General features: G+C 39.5%; 1 protein-coding gene across 2 annotated transcripts; it reads left to right on the forward strand.

Annotated features, from left to right (window-relative positions):
- Nucleotides 1-5614: 5614 nt before the first annotated feature.
- On the forward strand, nt 5615-11675 carry IDNK (IDNK gluconokinase). 2 transcript variants are annotated; one of them, XM_062599882.1, is made up of 5 exons: nt 5615-5740; nt 5912-5942; nt 6339-6425; nt 8803-8846; nt 10861-11675. In XM_062599882.1, the coding sequence occupies exons 1-5, from the start codon at nt 5700-5702 to the stop codon at nt 11204-11206; spliced, it is 549 nt and encodes a 182-aa protein (XP_062455866.1). In that variant the 5' UTR covers nt 5615-5699; the 3' UTR covers nt 11207-11675. The 2 variants fall into 2 exon arrangements, with proteins under 2 accessions (XP_062455866.1, XP_062455867.1); XM_062599883.1 differs by lacking the exon at nt 5912-5942 and having other exon boundaries at nt 5684-5740.
- Nucleotides 11676-15510: the final 3835 nt, after the last annotated feature.

Below are 15510 nucleotides of genomic sequence, written 5' to 3' on the forward strand. Positions count from 1 at the left end.
AGATTCAGTTACTTAGACATTTCTTCAGCTTCAGAGTCAACCTGAGAACATACTTATGTCATATAAAAGTAACAAAGAAAAATCATTCCCATTTTCTTTTACCTATTCTTTTCATATTGCAAATTGGAAGTATAATAAAAAATACTTACATCTCATCTTTTATTTCATGTGCAGTTCACTATGAAAAAAATAGCATGAGGTAACATTTATAAATACTTAATGTGATTTTTACAAAAGCAACAGCAGCTTTAGTTTGATTTACTGATCCCAAATTGCTGGAAGTCTGGCATATTCATCAGATGGACAATTTTCTCAGCACTGTGAAATCCTATCTGGAGCACAGAGCCACTCTGATTGTATCGAGTTCTCCTCAGCCTCCCATATATCTACTGTATGACCAAAGGAAAAGGATTTTAGACAGTGTATTGACTGATTTCACACTATGTAAAACAGACCCTGAAAACTTTTGTTATGATTTTAATTAACAAAGCCAAAATGTTTGGTAACATCACTATATATTGAGCACTTCACTTTAATCCCTAAAGGCTTCAGTAATTTAAGCCTTAGCTCTTTGAAAGATAGCCTTTCTCACCTTTATAATTCAGGAAATTGAGATAACCCAATGTATCCCAGCCCTCAATTTTATCAAAAAAAAAAGGGGGGGAGGGTTATCTGCGATACTGGATGTTGTGGCTAAGTTTTAAGAGACTTCAAAACTTTTATAGGAGCTTTCCTTTATGTTAAGTTTCAACTAGGAATTAGCAGCAGGGAGGGTATATTCTTTCTCCATTTTTGATTTGTTAACATTCTGTATACAACAGAATGCTCATTCTTTTCCAGGCCTTTCCTGGTATCTTTGGGAAGGAGGCAGATACAGTAAAAGTTAATAAAATACTTCTGGGAAGGTTAGGGTTACTAAATTCATATTTTGTGTTCCCCTTCTCTAAAATGAGGCAACTAATTCAAGTTGATGATAAAGCTTTACTGACTTCTACGAGTTCAGTATCAAGTCAAACCAGAGAGCAAGGCCCAGAAAGAGACACTCCACAATGTCATAAAATATTCACCTTTTTAATGACATTTAATGTCTATTTTAAAATCTAGCATCTGAAAAAAGTCTTAAGGGGCTAAAAGCACAAGTAAGACAAAAGTTTTCTGATAGGTATTCTCTAGTTTTTGGCTTTTTAGTGCTCAACTTCTCATTCTTCATCACTGTATTTTAATTTCATCTGTTATTAAATGTAATAAATAAAACACTGGAAGGTATTTACATTTCACTGTCTCCTGCTTGAACTAAGTGAGTGTACTTTGGAATTCATGAAACCACACAGCTTATTTGTATAACTACATCAAAGTTTCAGAACAAAGCTAAATGCTCCATCACCATGCTAAATAAGAATGTTCAACACTAGAGAGAAGGTACCTATTCCAAGTACAGCAAATGATCTTCACTGAAACTACAGCATCAAAATAAATTTCCTCTTGATTCCTAATCAACAAAAACTAATACCATACTCCTCCATGTTATTATGTTTAAAGAAATAAAAAGTAACAAATAACGTATTTTGTCTGGAACCAGGAGTGAAATCCTCATTAAGTGCAAACCAAAAGGATTCACAGATCTTAATGGATCTATGAATTAACTAGAAATACTTTAAGCAGATACCGAAGCATACATAATGTGAACCTGTTAAGACTCAACCTTTTATCTGAGTTTTATCCAGTCCGTTGTCTAGTTGACTAGTAATATAAATTATATCTACACGAATCAAATACACTATACCAGTGGGATGTCTGAATGTATTTGTCTACTTACTCTTCTGAACACCTTCAGGTTGTCTCTAGGCTTTTGTGTCTGTACAATTTGGTTAGTTTTCTGCCTTTCCTATTGCCCTTTCTGCAGCATCTTCACAGCATATATGTTCGTAGTGCTATGTGAAGAATAATGTTCTCATGGTAGTTTAGCCAGAGCTTAAGTAAAAAAAACTCCTGTCAAGACTTTCTGCAAATACATTGACACAAAATAGCCATTAGATGACGTCATGCCAGCTTGACGTGGAGCTTTTTATAAAATGCAAAGTTATACATTATGAATAAAAGCTATCAAATAGAGAAAACGTTTTGTTGTAAATCAGATAAAAATGTGGTAATCTGGTTACAAAAAGAGAGTTAGATGCATACAGTAGGCAAAGTTGTCAGTTGCTGCTGATGTCAACAAAGCCTCAATGACTTGTGAAAGAATAAGATAAATTAAAATTTTAATTCTGGGAATGGGATTAGCAAGTCTGACAATGCTTCCAGGGTATAAATGACCATGTGTATTTTCAAGTTTGTTCAAACCAGCATTAGAAATTGATAGCTTGTGAGATATGAGACACCGGGATCTCCAAGAAGTCTCATCTGAGTGAAACATTTCCCACTGCCTCACAATTAATTGGCCAAGAAATTGAGTAAGGTATCAGGAAAATTCAATTTGCTTTAGCACAATCAAACTGCTACCAGAGCATAATTTGCATTCAGTCAATGGATATCTTAAAGGTGTCATCATGTGCTACTAGTAATTTGTAGACTGGGCTGTTTCATTGATAGCCTAGTAACTTGCAAGGCTCTGGTCTTTGTTAAAAAATTTTAATAAGTGAAATACAGGCTGTTCAAATCTCAATGGTCAAAGACAGATGGCAGTAAAAAAAAGGCAGGCATTCATCACTCATTACATCATTTGAAGTGCTCTGAAAAGGAAATAAAAGTTTCATAGGAAGTGGGAGACCTGATATGCCTCCTGACGATTTCTTCCAAGGCTTGATTTGTATAAAGTCATGCTTTCTTTTTTAACTTTAGAAAATAGGATTGACTCAGTATTTTTCATTTTGGAAAAAGGCTTCTATTTGAGAAACTAGTGATACAGCTCACTTAACTGATGTACATTGTAAGTGTCTGTAAGAATGTTAAAGGAAAAACACATGTACTCCATTTCATTAAGAATGCAAGCACTATCAGTTCTCATAGCTCAACACAGTTTCTCTTCTTTGGTATGTCCAATGTCGTGAACTTACTCATTTTGCAGTCAAGACAGTCTTTCTTTGTAGGAAAAAAACAGAGGAAATATAATGCGTGCAATGAACGTAAGTACGTATTTTCCCTTCAAAACAAGTCTTTGTATTTCAATGGAAGTATTTTGTTATAATAATGTCCATGAAACAATGTTCTGTTAATTGAAGAAAAATAAAAGTACTCTTCTATATGTTTTTACTATAGCATAAAAACAGTACGCCAAAATCAGAAGGAAAGAATCAAATCATGTTACTAACAATGTGTCCATTTAAGACTTCTCTTATTATTTTAAGCCACTATTTCTCATACGGAAGCCTGAAACCGAAGATAGGTAAGTGAAGTACAGTATTTCAAAATTCATAAAACACTGTATTTCAGAAAATATTATTATGAAACATGATTTTAAACTCCAATTACATTAAAACCTTGAGAAATCTATCATACAAGGTCATATAATCACAAACATTTGAAAAAGATTGTTTTAATATATTTAGAACTAGCACTACTGCCAGTTATGGCAATCCAGTATCTGCAACCTCAAGAACTATCCACTGCTCCATATTGGTAACTGTAGCATCTGATAAACTAGCTGCTGACCCATATAGCTACAACAGACTACTCAGTATCACATAACCATCGCCGGCGTCTGAGCGGCACTTCACTTACTTCCTAGATACTTCCTCCCTCCCAGTGCCATAATGTCAGCCAGCTCTTCCCTCCATCAGAATCACAGACATCCGAGCTCCACTGAACACACTCTCTTTTTCCAACATGAAATTGGGTGTGGATAGAACGTATGGACTTTGGACTTGCTCAGAATTTCTGGACACTTGGTTGTTTAGTTGGAGTGGCAGTTCAGACCAACCTCCCGAAGACCACTTAATGCTCACCATGCCCACCATATGAGTGCAGAGCAACTCTGGTATTTGTGTACTGCGCAAATGGCCTGTGCAAGGGCAATATAATACATTCCGTATCTACCTTGACCTGCAGACAACGGCCACCAGCAAGGAGCATGAGGTGCAGGTCTGACACATCTCACATCCATCAGGTGTGTCTCTGCTGCTGCCTCCCTCTACCGACTCTCTCAAAGCAGTCCTGCCTCCCTCAAAGACCTAGCACAACACTTGCAAAAAAGACTGTAAAAAAGACTAAACCCTCAAACCTTATTGGTGTCCATATTCTCTATTTAAATTGCACCCTCTTCTGTGAAGGGGGTGTCACCCAATTCTTTTTACATGCACAAAATTATTTTATTACTTGCTGCTACAGTGCTGCAGCACTCTTTGCATCATTAGCTGTGGAGAGCAGTTTCTCTGACTAGGGCATGGTATGATCCCACAGAAGTGAAGTCTAAGAAAGGAAGCTGAAAACCAGTTAGATAGGAGAATTCTGTCTTCCTCCAGATACTGTGCTCAAAAAAAAAAAAAAAAAAAAAAAAAAAAAAAAAAAATTTAAAGACATAGACATACAGCAAGAGCTCTCTTGCTTAATTTCAAACTAAATGTGTGCAGAGAACCACAGCCTTTTCTCCGCACCAAAGCAAGGCATACATAACGGGCTGTATGCTCTGCTTAAGTCACAAGATAGAATAGCTTTTGCAGTCTCAATAAATGTTGTCTTTTTTATTCAGAAATAATTAACCAGAGCTGTTCCACAGTACCTCTCTGTTTGATTTTTAAGGAATCATAATGTTGGTGAACCAGAACAGTTATATAAATATGCAGGCTTATTAATTCATGCATGTTATTAGGCCGCAAGTAGTAAACATAACATTAGAAATTACCAGAAAACTGCGAACACCAAACCTGACAGAAAAGACTGGGAAAAAAAAGGGGGGGTGAACAAGACTATCAGGTAATTTCAATCTAAGAGGCAACTGAAGTTAAGATTCTTGCACCTGGGAAAGACAGGAGCGCGGGGGAGGCAGGCACAGGCGTAGCAAGAGGCCGATGGGAGAGGAGAGCACGAAGAGGCGCGAACGCCTGGAGGGAGCGACGCTGCCGGCACCCCGGAGCCACGGTGCCCGCGGAGCCGAAGAGGCTTCACGAGCGAAACGCCCCGCCGGGCACCGACGCAACGTGGCCCTGGCTCGGGACGGCCCGTCCCGCGCCCTCACAGCCTCAGGATCAACGTAACGGACGTCGGGGCTATGGGCTCATCCCCTCAGAAGCAGGATTTCGCAGGAAAACGGGTCTCCTCTGCCCACCGCCAGCCGGGCCCCCCGCGCCTCCTCGCCGCCGCCGCAGCACCCGCCATCTTAGGGGCAGCCCTGCCCGCCGAGGCGCCTCGGCGGCGGGTGCCCCCTGCCCAGCGGGGACCCGCGGCCCGGGCCCAGCCCCCGCCGCCCGGCCCCCCGCGGCCCCGGGCCCGGAGCCGCCCGCGGGCGGCGCACAGGAGCCGCCCGCCCCGCCGCTCCCCGGCGCCGGGGCTCGGGGCGGGGCCCCCGACATGGCCGCCGGGGCCGCGGCTTTGCCTCGCCCGACGCGCACCTCGGCCCGCGGCCGCGGCGCCTTCCCGCCCGGCGGCCGCCGAGGGGAGGTGCCGGGGCGGGCACGGAGGCGGCGCCGCGCCGGGAAGGGGAAGGGAAAGGCCGGGCTGGAGCCGCAGGTGCCGGAAGCGGCGTGGGAGCTGCCGCGGGACGCGCCATGGTGCTGGTGGTGGTGATGGGCGTGAGCGGCTCGGGGAAGTAGGTACCGCGGGCGGGCGGGCCGGGCAGGAGCGGCCCAAAGGGGTAATAACGTGATGGTAACATAGCGCAGCGGGGCCGGGGGTCCGGGAAGGCAGGAGGGCAGCTTGTCTCCCGGGGAAAAGAGACTGCAGAGCGGCGCTCATCCAGCAGAATTGTGCTCTCTTCCAGGACCACGGTTGGGTCGCGTTTGGCAGCAAAGGTATGACTGTGTTTTATTCCAGGTGCTGGGTGCTTATTACCACCTTTTCTTATGTTTTTTTTTCCCTTGCTGCTACTGTAGTTCATAAATAGCTGGTATTTATAAAAGGCAGAACAATTTATCAGGTCAGTCTGTCTCCTCACTAAACTGGAAATGGGGGGCTGTCACCAATGCAATGTAGCCTAAATTGACTTAAACAACAACCATTATCCATTGGCTGTTGCTGCTTCTTGTTAAGCTTACTTTCATTTATAGTAAACATCATTACATAAATGGTGATTCATGCTGTGGTGCAAGAGGCCTGTAATTCTTTAGGTGTCTTGATAAACTCTTAGGTTCTTAGTAGCTAATGTGGTTTAGGGGAATGATCCCTAATTCTTTCTTTTTTCCCCTTAGTTGGGATGGAAGTTCTATGATGCAGATGATTACCATCCTCCAGAAAATAAAAAGAAGATGGCAGAAGGAGTACCACTAAATGATGAGGTAACTTTGTATAAATCCTGACAGAATAGCCATCACACAGTCCTATAAGCTCTGAAAAACCGTGTTATAGTATGTTATGCTTTATAAGATAGACTGACTGTAAACACATGTTGAATATGTAGAGCTGCAGCTGGGAAGAGAGGGAGAGTTTTTACATAGCAATTATATATAGAAAGAGTAGAAGCTATTAAATTATACTTGGTAGTTCAGAAATAGTTGAATTCTGAATGAACATCTGTCAAAAATCTTTATCTCTTAGTCAATATGCAGAACTGTAGCTACTTTGAGTTAAATACACTAAAACAGATAGACTTCTCTCTCCTGAAAGTACATCTCACTACTTTCAGTTGCTACAGTAATTACTCCATTATCTTCCATTTTATACACAGAATCACAGAATGGATAAGGTTGGAAGGGACCTCAGGAGATCATCTAGTCCAACCCCCCTGCTCAAGAAGGGTCACCTAGAGCATGTTAAACAAGATCTCATCCAGGCAGGCTTTGAGTATCTCCAGAGAAGGAGACTCCACAGCCTCTGCAGGCAACCTGGTCCAGTGCTCTGTCACTCTCCCAGGGAAGAAATTCCCCTTCATGTTCAGGCGGAACTTCCTGTGGTTCGATTTCTGCCCATTGCCTCTTGTCCTGTCACACAGGACAACTGAAAAGAATTTGTCCCCGTCCCCTTGACACCCTCCCTTCAGGTACTTGTACACATTGATAAGTGTGTCTCAGTCTTCTCTTCCCCAGGCTGAAGAGGCCCAGCTCTCGCAGCCGTTCCTCGTAGGGCGGGTGCTACAGCCCTCTAATCATCTTCATAGCCCTTCGTAGCTGGACTCTCTCCAGTAGCTCCATGTCTTTCTAGTACTGGGGAGCTCAGAACTGGACACAGGACTTGAGATGAGGCTGAGTAGAGGGGCAGGATCACCTCCCTCGACCTACTGGCTTCAGACTTCCTAATGCACCCAGGAGACCATTGGCCTTCTTGGCCGTAAGGGCACATTGCTGGCTGATGATCAACTTGTCATCCTCCAGCACTCCCAGGTCCTTCTCTGCAGAGCTGCTTTCCGGAAGGTCAGTCCCCAGCCTGTACTGGTGCATAGGGTTATTCCTCCCGAGGTGCAGGACTCTGCACTTGCCCTTGTCGAATCTCAGGAGGTTCCTCTCCACTCAACTCTCCAGCCTGTCCAGGTCTCTCTGAATGGCAGCACAGCCCTGTCGTGTATCAGCCACTCCTCCGACTTAAAATGAGGTTCCTTTCCTTTAGCCTGCTGTTCAGTCCAGACAGACTGTATTGGTCAAGCTTATGTTTATAAATAATACTTACAAAATTAAAGACTTAAGTAAATTACAAAAATTACAATGAGACATCTTTGAACTTTTTCTGGGAAATCCCTAGAAACACAAGGCCAAAGTAGGGTGCTCTTCAAAACACTAGCTATGGATTGGAAAAAGTATTCTAGATTCTTGTTAAAAGTTTTTGTCTTTCTTTAGTGGCTGGGAGTTCATATAATGCAGCATCCCTTTTAAAGCAGCATTGCACAATTGAATGACAAAACCATTCTTCATTGACATATGATGCCAAGCAGGGGGGAAGTAGCTCTTCTGACACATCAGCAATATAAAATTATGAGGTCCACCTTGAATGGCAGTGGGAGGTTGCTATTTGACAATAGCAAAAGTATGTTGCATTTATTTGTTCACATTGTCATTTATTACATTCATCCAGCAGTATGGAAGATGAAATGGGAGCAATGGTTTAATGCTCATAGGTGTGAAAAAAGATAGTAAGAGTTTATAGATTAAAATCAGATTATATTGCAAATTCATTAATCACTTGCATTGTATTTCCAAACTCTACTGAGCAAAGGTGTTGCAAAATGTTGCTAGGAGTCTATCTATGATTGCTACTGACCTAAAAAAGATACCATTAATTTATTGCAGATAAGTACATTTGGATCTGTGTTGACACCTTTGAGTACTGCGTTTGATCTAAAGCATTACCTGAGTATCCCAAGGTGCAAGGAAAAAGAAATAACAATTCAACCTGTGTAAGCAGCTATCTTAGAAGAGACTTAACATTGGCCAGTAGAGGCAAGAGATAATTTGACTGTTCTTCAGAGATTTACAAGACACATACTATGCATAAATACATGTTACTTCCATCAGATAATTTTAGATACATATATATATAATACAAAAAGTACTGTTCCACGCTAGCACATCTTGTTAGCCTTAATGCAGTGGTAGCAGAGATATTAAACTGAACTTGCTCTGCATTATAATGCTAATTTTCATCTTTAGTCAGATTCTTTTAATGTTAGAGATGATTATTTTAAATCAATTTCATAAATATTGAGCTAACTTGTTTTGATTTTAGGACAGGATTCCATGGCTTTGTGCACTGCATGATGTGTTAAGGAGGTAAGAGAACCTCTATCTTTAATGAGTTCTAGCTAAACAAAACCAAATATTTTCCCTATTGCATTCCAAAGCAGAAATGTATGTAGTGATATAAGAATACTCTGCAGCTAGTAAAGTCATTTTTTTTTTCGGTGATCTGAGCTATTATAATAAGGGTGAGCTAATTCCTGAATAATAATGTTGAGAAAGCTGTTGGCAATGATAGTTCTGTTCTACTGTTTGTAGTAAGAACTCATTTTTGAACTGGATCTTTGAAATATTAAATGTGACATTAGCTTCCAGAGGGCATAACTGTAGAATTTATTGGTAATAAATTTAGGATAACATTTTTTATAAAATATTCCTAGTTTTAAGATTTAAAATAGTTTTTAGATTTAAATCAGCTAATTTATCATTCAACCTTGAAGTTTATTAATTAACACATACTTCCTAAATAGTCCTACCTCAAATGTTCAGAAACAAGCAAAGATAATTCAAAGGAAGTTTAATGAAACTTGAAAGTGAGAAAAGTAAAACATGCTGCTTTAAGCTCAAATATTTTATTTTTTACCCTGCTTTAATTTGGAATATTATACTTAACACCTAGCAAGCCTCCTTTGTAAAGAGGAATAAGAAGCCTGTAAGTGCCAAAGAGCTCGAGCATGCTCAAAATGCTGAATTTATATTCTGCATCCTTGGCTACATATTTTTCCATTATCTCCAATATCAAGTCTTCTCTTGGTGTTTCAAGTGGGTAGGAGATAGAACAAATTTTGTGGGTTTCATCTGAGCCTTCTAAAAATGGCAGGAGGCTGATGGACAAGTAGGCCTCAACCCTTAGGGGAATTTGATTCCCATTCAGAAGCATCTAGAATCTGAAACTTACAGAAGGGAGAAGGTTCAGACTGGCAAAATATCCGCCATATACCATGGAACGGGACACCCAACACAGCTAGTTAGAGCTATGACTCATCCCATTACTGTTCTGTAGTCACAACCACATTTCTGTGATGCTTCATTTCACCAGTTTGTACGTTTACTGTAAACAGAAAGGGGAGGAGAATCACAGTAAATAAGTGCCCTTTCCTTTTAGCTTGCTCCAAGAATGCAGCATTATTTCTTGGATCCTGAGCACAACTTAAGAATAGATAAAAGGAGAAACAAGTCATCCACTCTGTGGTGTTACCGACTTACCTCCCACTGTACTATTTTGCTTACAAAAGTAATCCCAAAGGTTATTCTGCCTAAACTTCTCATCTAAGCCCAGTTTCCCCTGTATCTTCTGCTCCCCATATTTCTCTTTACTGTGGCTTTACATGGGCTGTAATTTGCACATGTGTATCAGGTGATTGTACCTTGTTGGAGTGTGAATTAATTTACTGAGCAATTTATCTGGCTTGTTATGTTGCAACATGATCCATTGCTTTGTGTGACACACCTGCCCAAGGCAGCTCCGGAAACTTTGCAATATCAAGTATACTTCAACAGTGCCTGATGCCAACATATAATTACTTATAAGTAGCTAAGGCTGGCATGGGCTTACCTAGGTAATAACACTGTGTATTACAAGTTCTCATTTCTTTGTTTGAGGAATGTGCATGATTGTTAAATATACCTAATTTTAATTTGGTTAAAGAATGTATTTTCCTATGCAGACATTTCAGTCACTCTGATTTGCAAAGACAAAACTAATTCTCGATCTGCATTTTTTGGTGCAACAGACCTCCCCCACAGCTTAATGCTTTCATGTCACTTCCTCACACTGTATCAGAATCTGATCGAAAGAATGGCATTAATACAGAAGCACTCCTAAGATAGAGGGCAGGAGACTGACTAGCTTAATCTTACTTTCAAACCATAGCATTACATTCATTATCGGTTTGATTTTAAAATCCAGTCAAAGTAACAGAAAAATGTCAGTACGTCTAAGGCTGTTCTCTGCAAGGAACCAGGGTTTCTCTGCTATAGAGACAATGTGGAATAGCTGCTATTTTAATATACTGAATGTGGATGTGTTTTTTTTTCTTCTTGGTAGAGAAGAATCAGCTAGACAAGATGCAGTTCTGGCCTGTTCTGCACTGAAGAAAATATACAGATGTATATTAGTTAGTGGAGCATCAGCACTTGAAAGCAACCAGCCAGAGAAACCAGGAGAAAACACAGTGCTGAAGATCCTCTTTGTTCATTTGGATGGGCCTATAGACCTCATTGCTCGTCGCCTAGAGAAGAGGAGAGGACATTTTATGCCACCTGAATTACTTAAGTCTCAGTTTGATACTCTGGAGCCTCCTAGAGCACCAGAAAACTTTATTACTATCAGTGTAGAAAAATCTCTTCCTGAAATAGTGCTGGAAATTGAAAATGCTATCTTTTCAGAGTGAGGCTTTTTCAGAGTTATTTCTAAATAATAAATACAGAGACTCTCTCAAGTATGTTTGAGTTGTGAAACAGCATTTTAATTATTAAGTAAGTTAACTAGAATAACTTACTCTTCCCGATATTGAAATGGATTGCTGTATCACAAGCTGGTTTATTACTGTTGATATTTTTATCATGGCTCTGTAAAGGGTATATAACATGGAACTTCCAAAACCCATCCATGTTGTTTAACTTCTTCTCCATATGAAGTTAAAATTCTCATTAGTATGGGTGAAAGTGGAGCTACCTAAGCACAGCCTGCTTTTGAAAATCCCATCAAGAGTCACACCATGATTGAAATTTTTGTTTTTAATTTTTACTTTGTCAAACATGAAGGGGAAGGGCAAATCTGCTATTGAGTAATGAAATAATTAACAGCTTTGTGAAAAGCTGTATTTATTTTTGTACAAGTATAAAATGCAGTAACTGGAATGATGAAGTTCTATCAGATCTTCAACAAGTTGTGACTTCCATGTTTGTGTCATTGGCAACCCCAGCAGGGGGCCCAGATTCTGTGAGCTTATGTTATCTGAACTGCAGCTAGAAAAACAGGGAGAAAAAAGGTAGTGATGGAGAGGTAATATACAAAATACAATTCTCTGGAAAGCTTTGGAAATAAAATGAAAGGGGCATCATATTGGCTTTGAATTAGCATTTCTCATATGCAAAGTGCACCATTAATGAAAGCCACCAGAAGTGAGTCAGCCAGGAAGGTAAACTGGTTGAGCACAGGATTAATGGATATTCCCTTCTTCTAAAAGCCTTAATTCTTTCAGTAATGGACCTTCTCTTTCACTTCCCTCTTGTGGCACACTCTGCTCTTCCAACTAAAACTATATTATGCCCAGTCCTAATATATTTAAATAATATTATGTCTAATTTCTAATATACTTGTTTAACTTATTTCTCTGAGCAGGAAATTCTGAATATAGTTACAGAATTTAAGGCTTAAAATCTCTGTTTTATTGCCAATTATTTAAAGCTCTTTTTTCCCTGTTACAGAAGGGATGCCTCTTATTTTCAAAGCTTTCATAAGGTTGCATTAATTTTTGTTGCAAAGATTTCTCAAGTTAGACTGAATATAATCATCCCTATGTGCAGTTGCACATAGGTTATTATTTTTAGCATTCTCAATCACAAATTTGTGATTCAGAGGATTACTTAATTCCTTTGCAAACAGAATTTATGATCTGAAACATATTTAGAGTAGTTTTTATCTAGGTAACTAGTTGAAAGATGCTCATCTGGTTTCTCATTTTGTAATAGTAGTAGGGGTTTTGTGGTTTACTAGACATTAACCACTGGGCTTAGCCCAGTATTGTATATGAACATAATTTGACTGAAATCAAACATGTTGGATACAGATTGGGGATTGTAAACACACTGGCACAGAAGTGGTCTTTTCCTGTTTGCTTGACCTGGAGGGAAAATACCAGGCAGTTAGCAGTTTTATAGTGTACAGTCATAGATTATGGCAGCACTGGGAAAAAAAAACAAACCAAACCAAACAAACAAAAAACAACAACAAAAAAAACCTTCTCAATTCATCCTGAGTTGATTTCTGCACACTCATGATTGTTCTGAGGGGCAGCCAGGGTGCAAGTGGAAGACTCTGAGGCAAAGTTCACAGAAAGTAAACTAAAAACGAAAAATGAAACCGAAATGACTGACTTCTGACTAGTTCACCCTCAACATTCAGAGACTGTAGCTATTCAAAGTCACTAATCAGAGCTATTAAAATAAGTTTAGTCACTGAAAAAAAAAGAAATGGCACCCTCTTGTGGAACCATCATTTTTAATGAAGTTTTCATATTTTCCCATTATGCCATTGTACAAGAAAACAGCATTTCTGATAATGCACACTGTTAAATGCAGTTGCACTCACTTTTTTCGGATACAACGAAGCTAAAGAATTCAGGACATAACAGTGATGGGAAAGCAGCTGTATTCTGTTGCAGAACAAAGCATCAAGCAGAAGATTGAAACTTCAGTCCCTCATGACAAAGAAATTGGGTGTTTTTAAGTAGGAGGGTCTCAAAAGCTAGACTTTTTGCCTGCATAGTAAAGCCCTTAGTTTCAGGTCTGTGTATTTCTATCATGATCACAAATTCCCTAGCATTAACAGAAAATTGTGCTCAACACTTAAGAAATGCTCTTTTCGTTTAGAAAAGGAGGTTTGCAAGACTCTTTGGATGTAACTTCCCATTGATCCTGATGGCTGATTTATTTTTGCCAACATCAAACTAGGCTCATGTAATTAGCAGGACATAGCTATCCCAGTTCACTATTTCTTAAGTTTTTTCACACAGTATTACACTCCTAACCTTACAATGCTTGCAATGCCACGGTGGCTTGCAGGGATGGTTGGCGTTTTTTTCTGCTACAGGAAAAAGCCTGCTTGGAGGCTGCAACCCTGCAAGGCTGCAGGAACACCCAAACTGCTTGAAAGAGTAGGTGAACTTGCATTTCCCAGGGCCATCAGTGGATCCCAGCAGCTCTACAATTTCAGAGGCACTAGAGACCGCACATAAAAGATCGTTGTCAACACAATTCATTTAACAGTCTCTTACCCACTAATCTGAAAGACTATTGTCTTTCAGCATCACTGTTCCTGCTTGTTTATCAGGAACAACAATAACAACAACAAAAAGATGCTAATCATCCAAAAGCATATTCCTGCAACATTTGGTTTACTTTTTTTTTTTTCCTTTAAATGAACTTTCATTGTATTAGGAATATCTTGTTGCAATTCAGATTATTTTTATTTAGTTCTTCTAATGCAAGTTTTCTGTCTGTATTTTCAAATATAGTTAAGCCAGATAGGTAAAACACATCTGGAGTTAGAAATTGCCTTTCCTACCTTGCTGTGACCACGAGTTAGTATCTGCAGAAGATATAAGCACCATACCACTCAGGAATGTGTGCTGAGCAGTTTGTAGCATGTTGTTTAAAATGCTGTACCTACTACAAAAAACATTTACAAAGGAGCAAACATTTCACAATGCTATTCTGAGGAAATTAAAAATGAAATGGGAATTGTCAATTATGGTAGCAATTCAAAGATTAAACTTGGGTAGTCAACTCATACAAGCAAAGGAACCAACCCAACTGCCTGCCGTTTCAGCTCTAAACTAATGGGGTTATTTTATTATGCACACCTCCCATCAAGAAGAAAATCAGCCAGACCAAACAATTTACAAAACTAGCCATCTCGCTGACAAATTCCCAATGGTATTTAGCAGGGTTTGATGTGAATACACAGAATTTAAGCCTTCATCACTTTGAACTTTTGACTTCTAGGGTATATGGGGAGTGCGGGAGGCATTTCTTTTTTTGCAAGTTACTGTTGGTTACTTCAGCAGTACTGTGATGACCTAAGGACCCAGGAGAGACAATTTTATATATGAGATCATGTAGTCCAATGTGGGGGACAAAAGAAAGAAATGAGGAAATAAACAGACAAGAACACATGCCTTTCTTCTGGTGCAAAACGCAAGCAGCAGGCTTCAAATACAAATTACCTAACTGCTCAGAATTAACTCTAAGATCATTTCTGAAATAAATGGTAGATCAGACTTCCAGAAGAGAGGATTTTAAAGAGGGAAAGCAGAAGGGGCAGGGCTTGCTCAGAGAGAGAGAGCGCAAGCAAACAGAAAGATTCTAATACGCCTTTAAACCAACCAGTGTGATCTTTTATTACTACAGAAGCAATAAGAGTTTTCCCTACTAGAGGCTTTGTTCCACTTACTACAACCTTTAACATTACAATGCTTTCTGACAAAAAAATAGTTATTCATATGCAAAAGATGTCTCAGTGCTTTATCACTTCTTATGAGAAAGCAAGTTAACGACAGTTACTGAATTAAACATTGATTATACCTTAAGAAGTAAACCTAGCTCAAGGTTCATTGCAGAATTTAGGTCAAACTTAATCTTTTCTTAAATTTCAAGAAATTTGACTTCAAATACAGTGTTTCTTGGTTGGTGTGCAACTTAAGTACCTGCACAGGTAAACTGAATGTTTTATCAAAAGGATGTTCATGTAGGCTATATTCCATCTTTTACTATCTTGGACAGTTAAAATCACCATTAAAATCATCTTTTAAAAATCACTCCTTTTCCCTATCTCATCTTTGGGTCTTTCATTTGACCATGACCTTTTTAGAAATTATGAGTTTTAGTCTTAGAAGGACCTGCCTTCTGAATGACTCACCTGAGATCTCACTTTTTAAAGCAAGGCCTTTATAATACAGTAAGTCAGATTAGT

The sequence above is a fragment of the Rhea pennata genome, chromosome Z, assembly GCF_028389875.1.
Source record: "Rhea pennata isolate bPtePen1 chromosome Z, bPtePen1.pri, whole genome shotgun sequence".
NCBI lineage: Eukaryota > Metazoa > Chordata > Aves > Rheiformes > Rheidae > Rhea > Rhea pennata.